A 16,814-nucleotide genomic window follows, 5' to 3' on the forward strand; every position below is an offset into this window, starting at 1 on the left:
TTAGCGGTCATTGTGGTAGGTAGTCGGACCTGGTGGGTAGTGATGGTGGTGGTTGTGGTAGTTGTGGTGATGGTGCTAGACGTGTGTGTGTGTGTGTGTGTGTGTGTGTGTGTGTGTGTGTGTGTGTGTGTGTGTGTGTGCCTGCCCGCCTCTGTCCGTTCTTGCCTTCTCGCTCCCCTCTCACTCAGGCACACCCACCCACCCATCACCCATACGCTCTCTCTCTCACTCTCACACACCACACCACACCATCCCAACACCACACCAACACCCCCCCCAAACCCCCAAAGCTGCTACGCATGTAGAACCACCGTCGTCATGTCATGGCCCCCCGTCGGCTGGGCGTCAGTTGCAGAAGGGCTTGGTGGCTTTGGCAGAGGGGAGGCTTCTGGCAGCTGTCAAGTGTGCCACGGTCCGCAAATTGCGTATGCGCCAGGAACGCGGTGCATCAGCCTTGCCCGCCCACCATCGAGGGCGTGCAATGGAAGGGAGCCGCCTGTTGCGCGCACCGAGGCCAGATGCAGCGTTGCATAAACAACAAAGCGTCGTCGTTTTCAGCCGTCAGCCCATCATGGCATGCGTCGAAGCCGGCGCTTGTAGGGTGCTAGGCCCCCATGTGTGTTTCTGCTTGCATACACATGTACACGAGCATTAGCACTCTAGTAGCAGCCCAGCACCACCGCTACCACCACCACAAGCACTCAAGCGCCCCGCGGCCTTGCATCCAAGAGTGTACCCCAGTCCCCCCCCCCCAAAGCTGGCCGTGACTTGTACACATTGAGTACATGGACGAGCAGCGGAAAACGATCTGGCTGGCCTCTCCAACGATCTAACGGCCAAAAGCTCGGCCCGCGCCGGGAAAAATGGTGGACGAGAAGAAGCAAGCAAGAAAAAAGCCGCCTGGTTCTCGAAGCCGGTTCTCGTTGTAGTGCGACGCGTGTAACGCTGGTAGGCTGTCGGTACTTCTGGTGACAGCGGCCAAATTATCGTCGCCTGTCAAGCGTCCGGCCTGGCCACCAGCCCGCCGTGAAACACGACCGTCGCAGTGTCTACGAGGGCGAGGCTGCCACGACCTGTACTCACTTACGCAGTTCCGCTCTCTCTGCAGGGAAAAACGCGCGATGCGCAAGCCACCCATGTCTTGCGCCGTTCCGTCGTGATCGACACAGTCCGTGTTCAAAGCAGATGAACGTCTAGCCGATGCGGCGCCTGCTGCCATCGCCCACCCACCCACCCACACACTCTCTCTTCCTGTCTATGTCTTTCCTTCTCTCGCATACAGCCCACAGATACAAACGCCTTTACTTCCACACGCACAACGAATCACACCACGACTCGCTCCGTCGCGCCCCGAGACACGGCCTCGTCGCCGTGCACTTGTTTCTTTTTCTCGTTGAAGCAGCCTAACTAACCACCAGTGTTTGGGTCGTTTTGCATGTTTCGCACCCGCCCAAAACACCTTTTGTGTTCATTCTGTGTATGTGCGTGTGTACGTGCGTGTATGTGTGTAGCAGAATCAAGAACAACAAAAAAAGAAACCAAGGGCATACGCAATAGCCCCAAACCCACACAGACCCGGCGATGAAAAAAGGCCCCAAAATATCACACAATCCAGTACCGAACAAAGCACGGCGGACGGCGCTGCGGCGTCACCAGTCCCAGGTTCCCAAAACACTGCCAAGAAAGGCGGCACTGGGGGCTGGCGGATGAGTGCGGGTTTCGAAATGACAGGATCGCTCGCCCATAGCTAAACCGCAACTTTTTTTTCCGCCGGCCACACCCCAATTTGCCCTCTTGGGGCTGGCTGGCTGTAGAAGACTATGTAGGTTTGATGAGCGCATGGGTACCTGGGGACTTATCGGCACCACATGCCCGTCCGGCCCCCCCTCGCTTTCATCATGCTTGGGGCCCACGACTCTTTCTCTTGTTGCGTTTGTGTGTGTGTGTGTGTCCATTTGTTCCGCCCGTCATATGTCATCAGTAATGCATTGTAACGCACAAAACCCGCCATGAGCTCTTGTTTGAAGATATGCCCGGGTCCATAAGTTTTGGTTTTTTTTCCATCGGCCGTCGTTTGCAAGCTTGTCATGGATTCGCGTGTCCGGATGTGTGTCACGGCAGAAGCTGCATTCAGCCTTGGAAACACTGTTCCTTCCCACACACGCAGCACGCACACGCACCCCCCACACACCACACACGGCCGCTGAGCGGTAGTGTCAGGTAGTACAGGTCCCTTCATTTCGGAACGATGCACTATCTTCCACGTAGGTGGATTTCCGCGCTGACAACACACACACTCACTCGACATTTCCGCACTCAACCCACTCCTCCCACTCACGCATCATTAACATACCCGCCCACACACTACTGTTTCTGTCAATGAGCCTGAACTGAACAAACGGGCCCCACCCCGGCATGCAACGGCAAGTCTGATTCTTGACCTCATTTCTTCCTACTCGCTCCATTCACACACGCAAACGTGCCTTGAATGACAAGGGGACCATCCGGCCCAGTCCTTTTTTTTGTTGCCTTTCTCCCTATGCTTGGGGTTCCAGGCCGTCGTTACGTCAGGATCGTGGCCGGGACGGGTGCACATTTGCCACGCGCCTGGATAGATTGTTGTACCCTCTGATTCATCAAACCCCGTCCCTTTCATCTCCACCGCCCGGCTCTGCAGCCCCAATCAGCCCTTTTGGCACTTTGCCAATCGTGGCGCTTTGCTTTGGTCGCTGAGGGGCAAAATAGAAAAAACCGTTTGGCGACAAGGTCCAGAAGTCAGTCGCTCACAGACACTTGCAATCCCCCCTCTCTTCGATCTATCGATACGCTGAGAGTAGCTCCGGAAGAAAAAAATAAAAAGACCACAGACACACCAAAGGCCCGCCCCTCACCAATTCAACCCCCTCCCCTACCCTTACATCCTTACCCTGGCCCATGTGCTTTTCCTTTCTTCGCTTGCAGCGTCCATTGCTCCATCATTCCACAGAGAAAGCGCCGCAATGCTCCCCATACTGCATGCAGACAAAAAAGGAAAAGCGTCATGGCCGTCTCGAGGCCATCGATAATTCCATAGCCCTAACTCGTCCACGCCGGCTTCTCTGCCCCTGCCGCTAGTACTACACTGCCGAATCCCCAGTCACTTGACTGTGTTGGCCGGCCCGCTGCTCCTCGACGCCCTGATGTTCGTTCTGCGGAACTGACCCCTGCTCATCCGAACCAGTGGGTGCAACCTCAGGGCCCGTGGCCTCACTCGTTGAGCTGGTGGCCGGCTGAAGAGCCTCGAGCCCTTTGCCATGCTCAACTCTGTCGAACCTGCTAAGTTGACTCTTCGAGGCCACCCGGAGCCCTCGCCACACGTCACTCGCCTTGCTCTCTTCCAATTGCCGCTTTTCTTCGTCACCATCAGCCATGTCCATGTCCAGATCCCTCATTTGCACCCGTTTGCCATACCACTCTGCGTCTGGCACCTTGAACCTGGTCCCGGGCGTGAGCTTGCTTGCCATTATCCACTACTGTCAGTCGGGCCAACGGAGCACGTACCTATCGCTCTGCCGCAGCTGCGAAAGCCCCTTTTCTGCCTCATTGTTGTACAGAAAGTCGAACATGCTGGGCACTCCCATAGGCCGGGCTGCCTTCTTGCTCACTACCGCCTTCTGTGCCCCAGTCTTGGCCTGCTGCAAGTCCGTTGTGGGGACTCGATCTCGGGTGAATGGCTGGCAGTTCTCCATTTTCCACCTTACCCAATTCTTGTCTCGTGAGAGCACCGTATCCACCATCCGGTAGTAGAACTTGCCATCCGGGCCCTCCTGCAGGTAATTTGCAATAGCGTTCTTGATGCCCAATGCCCACTCGGTCTGTGCTCTGTGGTCAGCCGGGTGAAGGATCATCATCGACGCAGAAGCGAGTATGCGTGCGTGACTATGCTCAGGACAGATCCACTTGAGTGGCGACATACCTGCTCCGCCCCAAGCGTGAAATTGTACTGCATCGCCTTCTGGGCATTCTGATAGAATGGCTTGCTCTTGGACTTCTCCGTCAGGGTCAGGAGAAAGTCAATTAGAATCAGTGCTTGGACCAGGATATGCCGTTGAAAGGCGAGGTCGCTCAGCTGGCAATCATCAGTTAGTTAGGTAGTCATAGCGCAGGATCCACTGTGGCAGTGCCACCAAGTACTTGCCTCGAGTCTGAAAAGGTCACGGCTTGTGAGGTATTTTGGGTTGAAGCTGCTGGCAAATGCGTCGTAATCTTCCCCTTCATCCTTTGATACCTGTCCCTTCTTGCGCTCAGAATCCCCCGCTTGGATCACTTTGGGGACCTCTTTGAATTTTGCTAGCGTCGCCTCTAAACCCTGCTGAAACTGTTTGAAATGATCCTCTTCGAACAATCTTGGTGGATTCGAGAAGGAATGCTGTAAGGACCAGAATACCGGGTACAGAGTATCGACATCCAGAGTCTTGGGTTTTCCATCTTTTGCTTCGTCACCATCACCAGTCTGTGTTGTCCTCTCGTCTGACTCGGGCTCTTCTCTGATTTTAGGCACAGAATCATCCCCATCAACTTGCATAGCCTCATCCTGTGGCTGTGAATCCTTCAGAAAATCCTCGAATGTGGTAATGTTCTCGACGTGGAAATTGCCCCGCAAATTCACCGAACTTTTATCGCCCAAGGGAAAGCTCTGAAACATGAAAATATAGACGCGCCCGCAAAACACCGGATCCTCGGCGCGAGACAAGCGTCGAAGAAGCTCATTGCATAGTCGCAAGATGACAAGGTCCTTGTTCTTGGAGTTGATCTGGAAGCTGGTGAGTGAGACAGCCAAGATCAAAGCATCTGACCTACTGCAATGATGGCTTCCCTCCTCGACTCGAGAAAGTTGAACACAACCCGGCACCCTGAAATCGATTGGCTGTCAAGAAGTTCCTCGGTGAGCAGCAGGACAAGCTGTGGAGAACACAAGTCTGTGTGCTTTGTTAGATATACGCCGGCTTGGACGTAAGATGGACATAGGAGGTACCTCGGTCTCCACAGTATTGCAAAATATCGAGGAGGTTCCAAATGGTAACAAACTCCGGTGCTTCAATTCGAGTGGATCCCTGGACATGTAAGCAAGTATCGCAGGGAGGCAATAACAAGATTATGGCGGCTGACAAGATTGGCATAGAAGACACTCTTTGCTGCGCTCTCAACCGCAAGAGTGCGCACTTCCTTTCCACCTTCGATTTCACCCAAAAGAGGCTCGCCTTCCGGTACAAGCTCAGACACCTGCAGTGGGGGGTCGATTGAGGCAACCCGCTTGACCTCACGTGCGCGGCGCAATAGAAAGTCAAGCCTAGGTGCTACCGCATCTGCGGGAAGAAGACCAGGCACGGCCATTGAGCGAGAATACCCGTCGCGTACAGGCTTCAATCACGGGCTGGAATAAGCAGTAGCGCAGACGTGCCTGTGCCGCTGGAGAACAGGAAAATAGGGGCGAGCTTGGTAACGGTGCTACAGTGGCGACTTTGAGCAAGCGGAGAGGTTATGTCCGTATGTCAAGTTCTGGTCATGGAGAGAGAGTGAAGCTACATTTGGGTTCTGAATGGCTTGATAAAGTTGCGCCACAAGTAAGCTTAGCGACAGGGATCCGTGCTCGTGGCTGAACGCGTCCACCGCGTCGCGTCCCATCGCATCCACGCCATACATACGTACACTACGCTTACTCTCCACACACGGGCTGCCACAACCTACGAATCATATAATGGCTCCAGGGAGCCCATCCGCACAAAATGATGACTTTGACGATGACCTGGACGATATACTCAAGGATGTTATAGAACCTGGCAATATAGTTGAATCCACCGAACCCCCCACCCAGCCAGAGCCATGGAAGAAGAATAAGAGCCAGGGTGCCGATACCGCCTTGGGCGTCGACGAGGACATTGTCATAACCAAGAAGCGTCAGCCTGCACCAAAACTTGACGACCAGCGACTCCTATCGGACCCTGGGATTCCCCGTCTGCGCAGAATTTCAAAAGAACGCCTGCGTTTCAAGGGCAAGGGACATGAGGTATGTGCTAGAGAGCATGCATTCACACTTCACGTCTCTGACCAAGACACAGTATGGCGATATTGCACGCATGCTAAACATGTACCAACTTTGGCTCGACGACTTGTACCCCCGCGCCAAGTTTGCAGATGCCCTCGCCATTATCGAGAAAGTTGGACATACAAAACGCATGCAGATTATGCGGAAAGACTGGATCGACGAAGGAAAGCCAAGGCGTGCTGCAGATCGAGACAGCGATGAAGACGATAGGGCTGCAGAAGAGACGGCTGTTCAACGAACCACAGAGGGTATGGATGGCGTGCAAATCAGCACTGGCAATGGTGTCGAACAACAAGGAGGCGTACAAGCGCCAGCATTAGATACGACAGAACACACGACAGGTGAAGGACCTGACGAGGACGAACTGGACGCTTTGCTAGCGCAAAGTGAAGAGCCTACTACTACACTCACAAAGACGCTCCCTACACGGCCCATGCCCACTCAGGACGATCCTTTTGCAGACGAGATGGAAGCCATGGCGGACATGGATGACATGTGGGATTGAGTCAATGTGTGAAGCACCTTCATGATGTAATTGCATAGTGCGGCGTTTGACGAATGTTCATGAGTTACGATTGGGCCGCGTGCGGACGACATCATTTGTGTCAAATTGTCAGCGCGGGCGCCAACAGTAATAGAGTTTCGGCGTGTATGATCGGGCACGGTCCCTAGCGGCAAACTGTATATCTGCCTCGGGATTCAGGTCAAACACTGGAAAAACTGGTTTCCGAAAGCGAGCCCGGTTCTTATATTCATCCTTGAATCAAACAGGAACCAAGATACTCTGATGGTACGCAACGAAAGTGGGGGTTAGAGGGCGACTGTAGAGATTAGAAGAAGAAAAAGCACAAATGACAATACCCTAAAGATACCCAGAATGATTAAAATATCTGTGGAAATAATATACTCCTCGTATTGCTTCTGCCATAAACCGTTAGTAGTCGAATCATTTTTCTTCTTACAGCTGCTGCACTGTGGTTAGGTGCGCCCCGCAGCGCCTCATTCGGCGCGAGGCTTGGCGTGTCCAGCAACGTCATCTATTTTCTCAAGCGCACCATTAGCCACAGGCTCCCAACCACGTTCACCCTCAACCCGTGAACATGGAGGCCTTGTCTGGGCAACTGGAGGAACTACGGCTGAATAGCAGTAAGCTCGATGAAGATGAAGGCTGGATAGACTCATTAGCCGGCAAACAACAAGCATCCAAGCGCCAGCGGAAAACCAAAGAGGCCATCAAAAAGGAGCTCGAGCAAGAGTTTCTAACGCCCTCCCGGTCTTTCAATACGCAGTGGCTTAACCGATTCCAGCAGCGCTGGGATGCTCCTACAAACTATCGCAGTCTGTTTCAGATCGCCCCGACACAAACCCGCACCATTATCCGCTTCACGCGAGAAGGCCTGGAAGGCAGAGTCACTGGATACAAGGAGGTCACTGTGCCTGCAAACTCTGCAACCGCTAAAAACTCTACATCCCTCCTCAGAAAACCCGCTAACAGAGCCGAATTCGTCCGTGGTGCCGCTGGTTTTTTTCCGTTCGCACCTGGTGGTTTAGAAGGCGTGGAAGCAATCGCGGCAATTGAGGACGAGGCCATTCAACAGCAAGAAAATGCTCAAGGAAAGAAAACCGGAGGCCTCAACCGGGTCATCAATTTTAGCGCTGAAGGTGGCCTGCTAGAAATCCCACCCGGGTTCACACGCGGTCTGGATCTGCAGAAGAAACCCGCTACAGATTCGAACGTCGCCCAGGAGGTAGAGGACACTCTGGGACAGGCATCTAATCCTACAGATGAAACCAAGGCTGACGAAGAAGCTGACACTGACAACTTCGGTGCGAACGGGCTTGATGTGCCTGAGGATGGCCAAGACCCGGGAGAAGAAGAAATCGATGCTCTCTTGCCGGTAGAGTTTCCCGCTCTAGCTCCTCATGGTCCCCTTGCTATGGGCACTGCGAGAAAAGGTGGGAGAGAGTGGGCCCACATGGTCGACATCAACCGCGACATCACCAATTTCCGAGAACTTGTACCTGAGATGGCACGGGAATATCCCTTCGAGCTGGATACCTTCCAGAAAGAGGCAGTCTATCATCTTGAGAATGGGGATTCAGTCTTCGTAGCTGCACATACCTCCGCAGGCAAGACTGTCGTTGCAGAATATGCAATTGCACTTGCTGCCAAGCACATGACCAAAGCCATCTACACTTCCCCAATCAAGGCTCTCAGCAACCAAAAGTTCCGCGATTTCCGTCAAACATTTGATGATGTTGGCATTCTGACTGGAGATGTACAGATCAGACCAGAAGCCAGCTGTCTCATCATGACTACAGAGATCCTTCGAAGCATGTTGTACCGTGGCGCTGACTTGATCAGAGACGTCGAGTTTGTCATCTTCGACGAGGTGCACTATGTAAACGACCTGGAACGTGGTGTGGTTTGGGAAGAGGTCATTATTATGCTCCCTGAGCATGTGACACTCATTCTCTTGTCTGCTACTGTTCCAAATACCTATGAATTTGCTTCTTGGGTGGGCCGCACAAAGAAGAAAGACATTTATGTTATATCCACGCCCAAGCGTCCCATCCCACTAGAGCACTATCTTTGGGCTGGAAAAGGCATGCACAAAATTGTCACAGCAGACAAGAAGTTCATCGACAGTGGTTGGAAAGACGCAAACGACATTCTCTCTGGAAAAGACAAGGTCAAGGCACCGGCCGCAAACGACTCACAGGCTGGTAGAGGAGGCGGTGGCCGTGGAGGTTCATCTGCTAGAGGAGGCCAGAACCAACGGGGAAGAGGGCAACAAGGAGGCGGTCGGGGCGGAGCCCCCCGCAGCGGGGGCCCACCAGCAGCCAGAGGCCGTGGAAACATTGCAAGGACAGGCCGTGGCGGAGGCCGTACCACAGCCGCACAAGATCGCAACATATGGGTGCATCTCATTCAACATCTGCGTACCAAAGATCTGTTACCAGCCTGTATATTCGTGTTCTCGAAGAAGCGTTGCGAAGAAAATGCAGAAGCACTCTCGAACATTGATTACTGCACCGCTGCAGAAAAGAGTGCTATTCATATGACCATCGAAAAGTCTCTGGCTAGGCTAAGCCGCGAAGACCGTGAGCTCCCACAGATTAAACGCTTGAGAGAATTACTTGGTCGAGGTATTGCGGTCCATCACGGTGGCATGTTGCCTATTGTCAAAGAAGTCGTAGAAATACTCTTCGCCAAAACGCTCGTCAAGGTCCTCTTTGCAACTGAGACTTTTGCCATGGGCCTTAACCTTCCTACCAGAACGGTTGTATTTTCCGGATTCCGGAAGCACGACGGTCGAGAGTTCCGCGACTTACTCCCTGGTGAATACACTCAGATGGCCGGTCGTGCAGGACGTCGAGGTCTCGACACTGTTGGCACTGTCATCATCTGTGCGCCTGGCGCCGACGAGGCACCACCAGCAGCAAGACTTCGACAGATGATGCTTGGCGAACCCACCAAGCTTAGGTCACAATTCCGCCTCACATACAACATGATGTTGAACCTTTTGCGAGTTGAAGCACTGAAGATTGAAGAGATGATCAAACGGAGTTTCAGCGAGAATGCGACCCAGGCTCTATTGCCAGAGCACCAAGGCAAGGTCAAACTCTCGGAAGCCGAATTGGAGAAGATCAAACGCGAACCTTGCGACATCTGCGATATCGATTTAGAAGCCTGTCACCAGTCTTGTGAGGACTACAAGAGGCTAACCAACGAGATGCATTTGAGCCTACTCATTAACCCTGTTGGGCGGCGAGTTTTTAGCAAGAATCGACTGATTGTCTACAAAAAGGTACACTGTCTACTCCAATACTCGTGCTCGGTCTAACATGTCACTGCTAGGATAATAAACGCACAGCAGGCATGCTCATGCAAGATGGTACGAGCAGAGGCAATGAACCTACGGTGAAGGTCTTGGAAGTGGCGCAACATCAAGATCGTAAGCCTGACGACTTACTGCCATATCTCGGTCCGTTTGCACAGCTATATCGCAAACTGCCGAACAAGCCGGGAGATCTGATTCTCAAAACCGCATTTGTACCCTTGAACGATATCGAGTGTTTTACAAAGACTACCATTGACGTCCCTGACTCTGTCCAAAATCTCAACCGAAAGAAAGGTAAGCGCTTGCCCTAAGGCCGCAATACGGCACTAAAAATACCTCAGATACGCTAAAGCTGGCTCAAGACCAGTTCTTGCCACTGTGCGGGTCATGGGACTACGAAGACTGGGATGAATACGATTACAGCCGCATCAATAGCCTCAAGTTCCGAGAATTGGAAGAGGCTCGCAAGAAGGAGGGACTAAATGCGGTTAGCAAAGAGTGTTTGAGGTGTCCCAACTTCCTAAAACATGTAAGGAATGCGAACTGAGTAGCCGCATATGTATGCATGATGCTAATCGCTGCAGTTTGCCATGGAACACGATCAGTGGCTCATCAAGGAAAACATCCATGCACTCAGACAGCTCATGTCAGACCAGAATCTCCAGCTCCTTCCCGATTACGAACAGCGTATCCAGGTCCTCAAAGATCTTGGTTTTGTTGACGAAGGCTCGCGCGTAGAGCTAAAAGGCAAGGTAGCCTGCGAGGTATGCCCCTCATCTGTCCCACTACTTTCGAGTCATGTCCTTACAGCATCCAGATCCACTCGGCAGACGAGCTGGTCCTTACGGAACTTGTTTTGGAAAACGTACTCGCCGAGTATGAGCCCGAGGAGATCGTCGCACTGCTCTCGGCGTTTGTCTTTCAGGAAAAGACCGATGTGGAGCCCACTCTGACAGCGAGCCTGGAACGCGGCGTGGCCAAGATTGTCCAAATTTCAGAAAAGGTCAACGAGATTCAGACTAAACATCAGGTCATCTTGTCGGCGGATGACTCGAATGACTTCGTCAGCAAGCCCCGCTTTGGAATGGTCGAGGTCGTCTACGAGTGGGCACGCGGTATGTCATTCAATAGGATAACGGATTTGACGGACGTCATGGAGGGTACAATTGTCCGCGTCATTACCCGTTTGGATGAGACATGCCGTGAAGTCAAGAACGCAGCTCGGATTATCGGAGATCCGACGCTCTTTCAAAAGATGGGAACATGCCAGGAACTTATCAAACGGTATGTGCACCTTTTTTGTTTCCGGAATCTCGTCCCGAGTTCCACGGTAAGGGTGTTGTATGATGGCGGTATTTGTTTGCTGACGGCAGTTTCTGAAACAGGGACATTTGCAATTGTGCCAGTCTGTACCTGTAGTGGGCCCGCCAGCTTACAGGTACATGCTTTCAGAAAGACGGCGTGGGTAACCTTGGCGCATGGACCATGCTGGGGCAGGCCGAATGTTTCAAGTTTTTGTTTGAACGGGAGCATGGATCACGTCCTGCAACAAGGAAGATTTCCCTCCCGCGCCACTTGTTGGGAAGGGAGACGGGAAGATGGCCATTGCGATCGACAAAACTCGCTTTCGCTTATCGGTTTCAAGCTCCGTGTTTTAGCTATGGACATGGGGGAGGTCTTACGCTTCCCCGACAACAGGTACGCGGTAACATCATGAATCAAACACTACCTGGGAATCCCGTGAATGTGGCTTGACAAACACGACAGCCCATCGTGGCCATGACGATGGCTGTGTTTCAGGTCTTCAACCCCAGCGAAAATCCGTACTGGGAATAACTTGCGATTGCACTACACATGCCAAAATAACTACCCGTAATTTGCAAATCATATTGCGTACCCTCTTTCTTTGTCTCCCTTCCCCTTGCTAGGATCATTACGCACGCGCAACTTGTTCAATTACCCCAATGTTCATATTCAAGCTATCGATTGCTTGGCTTTTGTTTCTAAACGCTCGGGAATGTAACCAAGTACTACAACAACATCACCCCATCCATACCCTATTATGATCACCATGTCTTGTGAATCATACCGCAATGATCTCTCTCCTTCCTCCTTCCTCATCTCATAGAAAAGAGGGAGAGATGATGGCCTACATGGATGTGTGAAGCGGACAAGAATACAAGGAAATTACCCGCATTGCAATGCACGCGCCTTTCGGAACGGGGGAGGGAAGTGGCACAGGCAACAAGGCAAACCGCACATGCACACACGCCGCACGCATGCGCGCGCGCGCGAACGCATACGGGGAACACACTGGTAAACAAAAACGAGGGTGAGGCATAAACATGCGCAAAATCGGTAAATTGCATGACCCTACCTAACCGCTTCTGCATACTTGATTTGGCAATTGCTTTTTTTGGGGGTTCCCGCGGGGGGAAAGTAAGGGTGTGCCCATCGCGTATGTGTGCCGTTTGGATGTGCGTGCGTTGGGGGTTGGCGGGTGCGTGCGTGAGGACGTTGTGTGTAGATTTGCTTCTTTTGTTCGTTTGGGTGCGTGGCCGTTTGAACGGTTGTTAGCGCTGTTGATCTGAAAAGAGAGTCTTTGTGCGTTGAGTAGGGTGGGTGGAGGTGTATGGGGGTAGGTTATGAATGGTAATAGGATGGTTGATGGAGTAGCATAGTGTGATGATGTGCTTGACTCTGTTCTTGAATGCGTGGTGTGAATGGAGAGGTTTCACTCCGATGTTTGTGATGAGTACGCATTGCACAGTGGAGTTTATCTTTCTGGCGAGCTTTCAGCCACTATCACCATCACGTTTTTTAGATTCTCTTGTTTGTACCTTTTCCTGTCTAAATATCCACCTCGATTAAGTCAGGTTGTGAAACTAATTGAGAACATCCTCACCGCAAGAGTCCAATTCGCAGCGAGCTGAGTTCAAGTGGCGTTTCCAACTAGGAAAGAGTTAACATTCGGTCGTGATTTGCGTCTCTGTATTCGCTTCTCTGGCCACCGTTGGTGTATTGAGTACACTCTAGTAGCCGCTTAGGAGATTTAACGAGATGTCAGATTCGTACTTCTTGAGTGACTGCGGAAACGATTATGATGGCATCGCATGTAACATAGTTTTCTGCCATTATCCATCGGATAACTTACTGATGAGGAGCTTTGTCAGTCGATTATTTCTCATCTTTGAAGGCAGATATCTCCTTGAGCTACCTATAACAAACTTTGAGAAGGTCTTGGTAGTGATTTTGCATTCACAACTTCCAATGCTGAAATCTTTGTAAGAGAATAATAGCTTTGGGAATAAGAGATATGGTAGGACATGAAATTGGAAGTGAGTTGCGAAAATTTAGTCTAGACAGCTACTAAAGCACGGATTAGTCGATACTTATGGCGAGATTCATAGTTTGGCGTTTATTTTCATTCTAACTTGAAGTCCGTTAGGGAACCCTAACTTCGATAAGATTCTGGACTCACTCGAAATAGAGGCTTCCAGAGGTATCACATCTCTAAAATCAAAGTAAATGAGAGGAATCAATTCAATATCTTCTAGCTACTTGCCGAACGTGGACCATTCATTGTAAATTTCTCCTTGATGCTCATTCGGGTTGTGATGTGATGCATAGAAGATTTCCGAGCCATATAGCTAGTATCAATCTACATAGCTGAAAAGTTAAAAGGCAAGTCTCTTACGCAGACGATACTGGATATATATCTTCGGGTGCTTCAGAAAATCCTCCAAGTAGTTGTACACAATTTCTTCGTGTCAATGTATTGTTTTTATGCTCCAAGTTGGGGAAATCGAGCATATTCTCAACATGTTGGGAGATTTTGGTGAAGATAAGTGATCACAACAAGCAAGCTACTCTAACTTATCGGTACTTGAGAGGTTTATCGGCACGAGAGCTAGAGATATAGGGGCGAGGTCTAGTGCCAGGTTCCATTGCAAGTGTATCGGTAAACCTATATAGAGCGGGTACTCGACAATGCCTAACTGGCAAGCGGTTAACGCGTACGTTCGAGATCGACCCATTTCTTTTTAATGAGTTCTACAAATCTCCAAGATGCTGCTGCATACAGTAGAGTGTAAATATTGACGCGACTTAGGAACCTTGACAACCTCAACTTCAGTCAAAGCACCTGATGTCTTGTAGTATTCTGCACACACTGCACAATACAGTACTGCTATTATTCATCTTTATCTAACAGTGGCAGGTCTAAAATTGCTTCTAGTAAATTCTGCAGTGCAGTCAGCACGGATTATGCACCTGGATGCCATAAAGCAGTATGTAACACTTCCACTCACTTCAGCATCGAAGTGAGTGGCATACTTGTATTCTTGAACAAGCGCTATGGCCTTTTCTGAGAGCAAGTGTTTGATCAATGCGACTAATCGCGCACTACTAGTGGGTAACACTAAGACATGAATTTTAGCTTTTTTTTTAAAACGGCGATCATCTGTCATGAATAGAACCCTATGTGGATAAGCGAGGGGGGAGAGGCAAGAAACTAGGTCCCTGATCAGCGCTGTTTCGACTTCACTATTTCAAATGAGAAGTAGGCGTCGATCTCAGGACTTTTTATCCATGATCTCTGCGGTGGTATCGATACCTAACTCTAGTTGAATGGATGACCGCACAATAAAATATCCACACGAACCACATACGTAAAGACACAAATCTAAGACAAGAAGAGGAGCGTCGCCGCTTCGTTCAAATTCAGTCTTAAAGAGGGAAACCTATAAACATATCCTGTGTGTATCCCAAAGATCTAACAAAAAGGAACGCCAGATATATCACCACCCAAACTTCTCAACCTGAACATCTACATCTCTACCATTGTATATCATCTTCACACACGTATTCCTCACATCCCTCACTAATCCATCAGGCCCACTAACCACAACACCCGTTCTGCCCCCTTTCCTTGTTTCCTGCTCTACCCACTCCCTCAAAATATATCCGACATTTGGTCGTCCGGCCGTACTAGTCGGGGGCGGAATGAGTACGTCCAAGCCCCAGTTTTCGAGTTCCTCAAGTTTACTGTCCGGGATCCACAGGCGGTGGTCGGGCGCATGAGTAATCCAGAGTAACTTGACTTTCCTCTTGGTGCGGATGGAAGCGGTTTCGGGATCGGTTGAAGAGGGGCAGAGAAGGGAGTGAACAAGGGGATATGCGACTGCAATTCCAGAGCCGCCTGCGATGAGAATGGTAGTATTAGAAGCTTCAAGCATATCCAGAGCGTGGGAGGAGCCATAGGGACCATCAAGGCGGATGCGGGTTTGCGAGGTGGTGCGGGCGTGTTGGAGGAGGGTACGAGTGAAGCCTGATTCGGCTTGGGCGCGAATAAGCAGGGTGAACCATGCGTGTTTTCCTTGCGAATCGTCGTTTGTTGTTGTCGGAGCAGCGGAAAATATGGTAAACGGATGAGATTGTATGGCGTGTTTTCGGGACAAGGCGGGTACAGTAAGGAAGATGTGTTCATTCGGTTTCCATCCTTGCCTCATGTTCTTCGGTGCTAGTGCAGACTTTCGAGAAGCTACTTCCCAGTTTGCGGAGACGAGGAAGGTTTCGTCATCTTCGAGGACGGTAAGGGTTGCGGGATGCGTGCTCGATTTCAGCCACAGCCGATACACGAGTCTGTCGATAAGGAAGATGGCAAGGGAAATACCAACATATGGCCTGGAGGTGTGGTGGTGGAACCATAGGAACACCAGTCCGGCGACTTGGAGCACTATGTGAAGGCCCAGAAATATCTCGTACCACCTCTGCCGGAAACTGCCTAGACTCGTAAAGTAGATCAACTCGTATGCGATGAAGGCAGCCAAGCCTAGAAGAACCACACGGTTGAACAGGAACTTGACCAGCGTGAAACCCAGATGTCTCAGCATCCCGTACCATACGGCTATCATGCCTAAAAAGTGCAAGAAAGCCTCCAAGCACATGAGTTCACCAACCCTTCGATGAAAGATGTTCAGGCTCTCGTAAGAATAGCCTGTCAAAAACTTGATGGGCTGATTCTTTGCGGCTAGAAGGTATAGCAAAGGCAGATTTGCGACGAAGATGAGGCCACATCGGTCGGCAAATACGAAGAGGTAGAAGAAGGTCAAGGGCATGCGGTAGAGGTTATAGAAGATGTTCAAGCCAACCCATGCGAGGACAAGCAGTGAGACGGCGTTGGTAGGAAGCGTTTTGTTGATGACGGGTATGCGAGGCGGTTGGTATTGGAGAGCGGCCTTGAGTATGTAAAATGGTCTCCATACACCAACGGGCTTGGGCTGCGGTCGTCGTGAAGGAAGCAGAGGACTGGATTCGTTGGCGCTGTTGGATGTCTTCACAGTGGTACTATCCGGTGGTGTTGCACTGCCTTCTATAGTGCTGCTTGAGCTGCTCCAGGCTTCTGCATCCTCTGTGCTGTTGGCCTCGTTATTGCGTGTCTGGGTGGTAGCTGCCCGTCTCCACCGGTGCATCATAAACTTCTCGCCCCAGTGCCATATCGAAAACACCAACAAGACGGCCACCAGGACCAGATTGTAGGTATTCAGAAGCCTCCGACTAAATAGGATAGCAACGACTAGTTTCCTAAAGCGTGGGTCTTTTCCAGGGTCATCAGGATCTACAAGGGGGCCGCCGCCAGCGGCTTTGAAGCTGTCGTATTCATGCTGGAACCACGGTGCTGGGGTCGACGGTGTTGCTGTCAACGCGAAGCGGAGAGCGTCTCGTAGCCACGGTGGAGTAGCTTCCATGGTGCAAGATGAGATGGGTAGAGAGCGGATGCACCGGGAAGCAGTAGCATATCCAGATGGCGCCGTGTTCCCCACAGTGATCGCGTCATGTCACACGCCCATGCACGCGCGCGGGTTGTCACGTGTGATAAGCTA

General features: G+C 51.2%; 5 protein-coding genes across 5 annotated transcripts; 3 read left to right on the top strand and 2 right to left on the bottom strand.

The window, feature by feature from the left end:
- Positions 1-3,116: 3,116 nt before the first annotated feature.
- COCVIDRAFT_37364 (hypothetical protein) lies at positions 3,117-5,373 on the bottom strand (the record flags this gene model as incomplete). Its single annotated transcript, XM_014701570.1, has 7 exons — positions 3,117-3,474; positions 3,541-3,854; positions 3,956-4,108; positions 4,178-4,792; positions 4,840-4,958; positions 5,015-5,093; positions 5,149-5,373. 7 exons carry the CDS (start codon positions 5,371-5,373, stop codon positions 3,117-3,119), a joined length of 1,863 nt encoding a protein of 620 aa, XP_014557056.1.
- A 364-nt stretch (positions 5,374-5,737) lies between these two features.
- Positions 5,738-6,590, top strand: COCVIDRAFT_15593 (hypothetical protein; the record flags this gene model as incomplete). The annotated part of the gene is made up of 2 exons (XM_014701533.1): positions 5,738-6,046; positions 6,099-6,590. The coding sequence occupies 2 exons, from the start codon at positions 5,738-5,740 to the stop codon at positions 6,588-6,590; spliced, it is 801 nt and encodes a 266-aa protein (XP_014557019.1).
- A 595-nt stretch (positions 6,591-7,185) lies between these two features.
- COCVIDRAFT_37365 (hypothetical protein) lies at positions 7,186-11,349 on the top strand (the record flags this gene model as incomplete). Its single annotated transcript, XM_014701571.1, has 6 exons — positions 7,186-9,897; positions 9,948-10,224; positions 10,272-10,459; positions 10,515-10,694; positions 10,748-11,214; positions 11,316-11,349. 6 exons carry the CDS (start codon positions 7,186-7,188, stop codon positions 11,347-11,349), a joined length of 3,858 nt encoding a protein of 1,285 aa, XP_014557057.1.
- Positions 11,350-11,415: 66 nt separating this feature from the next.
- On the top strand, positions 11,416-11,685 carry COCVIDRAFT_98074 (hypothetical protein; the record flags this gene model as incomplete). Its single annotated transcript, XM_014701572.1, has 1 exon — positions 11,416-11,685. One exon carries the CDS (start codon positions 11,416-11,418, stop codon positions 11,683-11,685), a length of 270 nt encoding a protein of 89 aa, XP_014557058.1.
- A 3,044-nt stretch (positions 11,686-14,729) lies between these two features.
- Positions 14,730-16,679, bottom strand: COCVIDRAFT_98251 (hypothetical protein; the record flags this gene model as incomplete). The annotated part of the gene is made up of 1 exon (XM_014701573.1): positions 14,730-16,679. One exon carries the CDS (start codon positions 16,677-16,679, stop codon positions 14,730-14,732), a length of 1,950 nt encoding a protein of 649 aa, XP_014557059.1.
- Positions 16,680-16,814: the final 135 nt, after the last annotated feature.

This window comes from Bipolaris victoriae (genome assembly GCF_000527765.1).
Source record: "Bipolaris victoriae FI3 unplaced genomic scaffold scaffold_38, whole genome shotgun sequence".
NCBI lineage: Eukaryota > Fungi > Ascomycota > Dothideomycetes > Pleosporales > Pleosporaceae > Bipolaris > Bipolaris victoriae.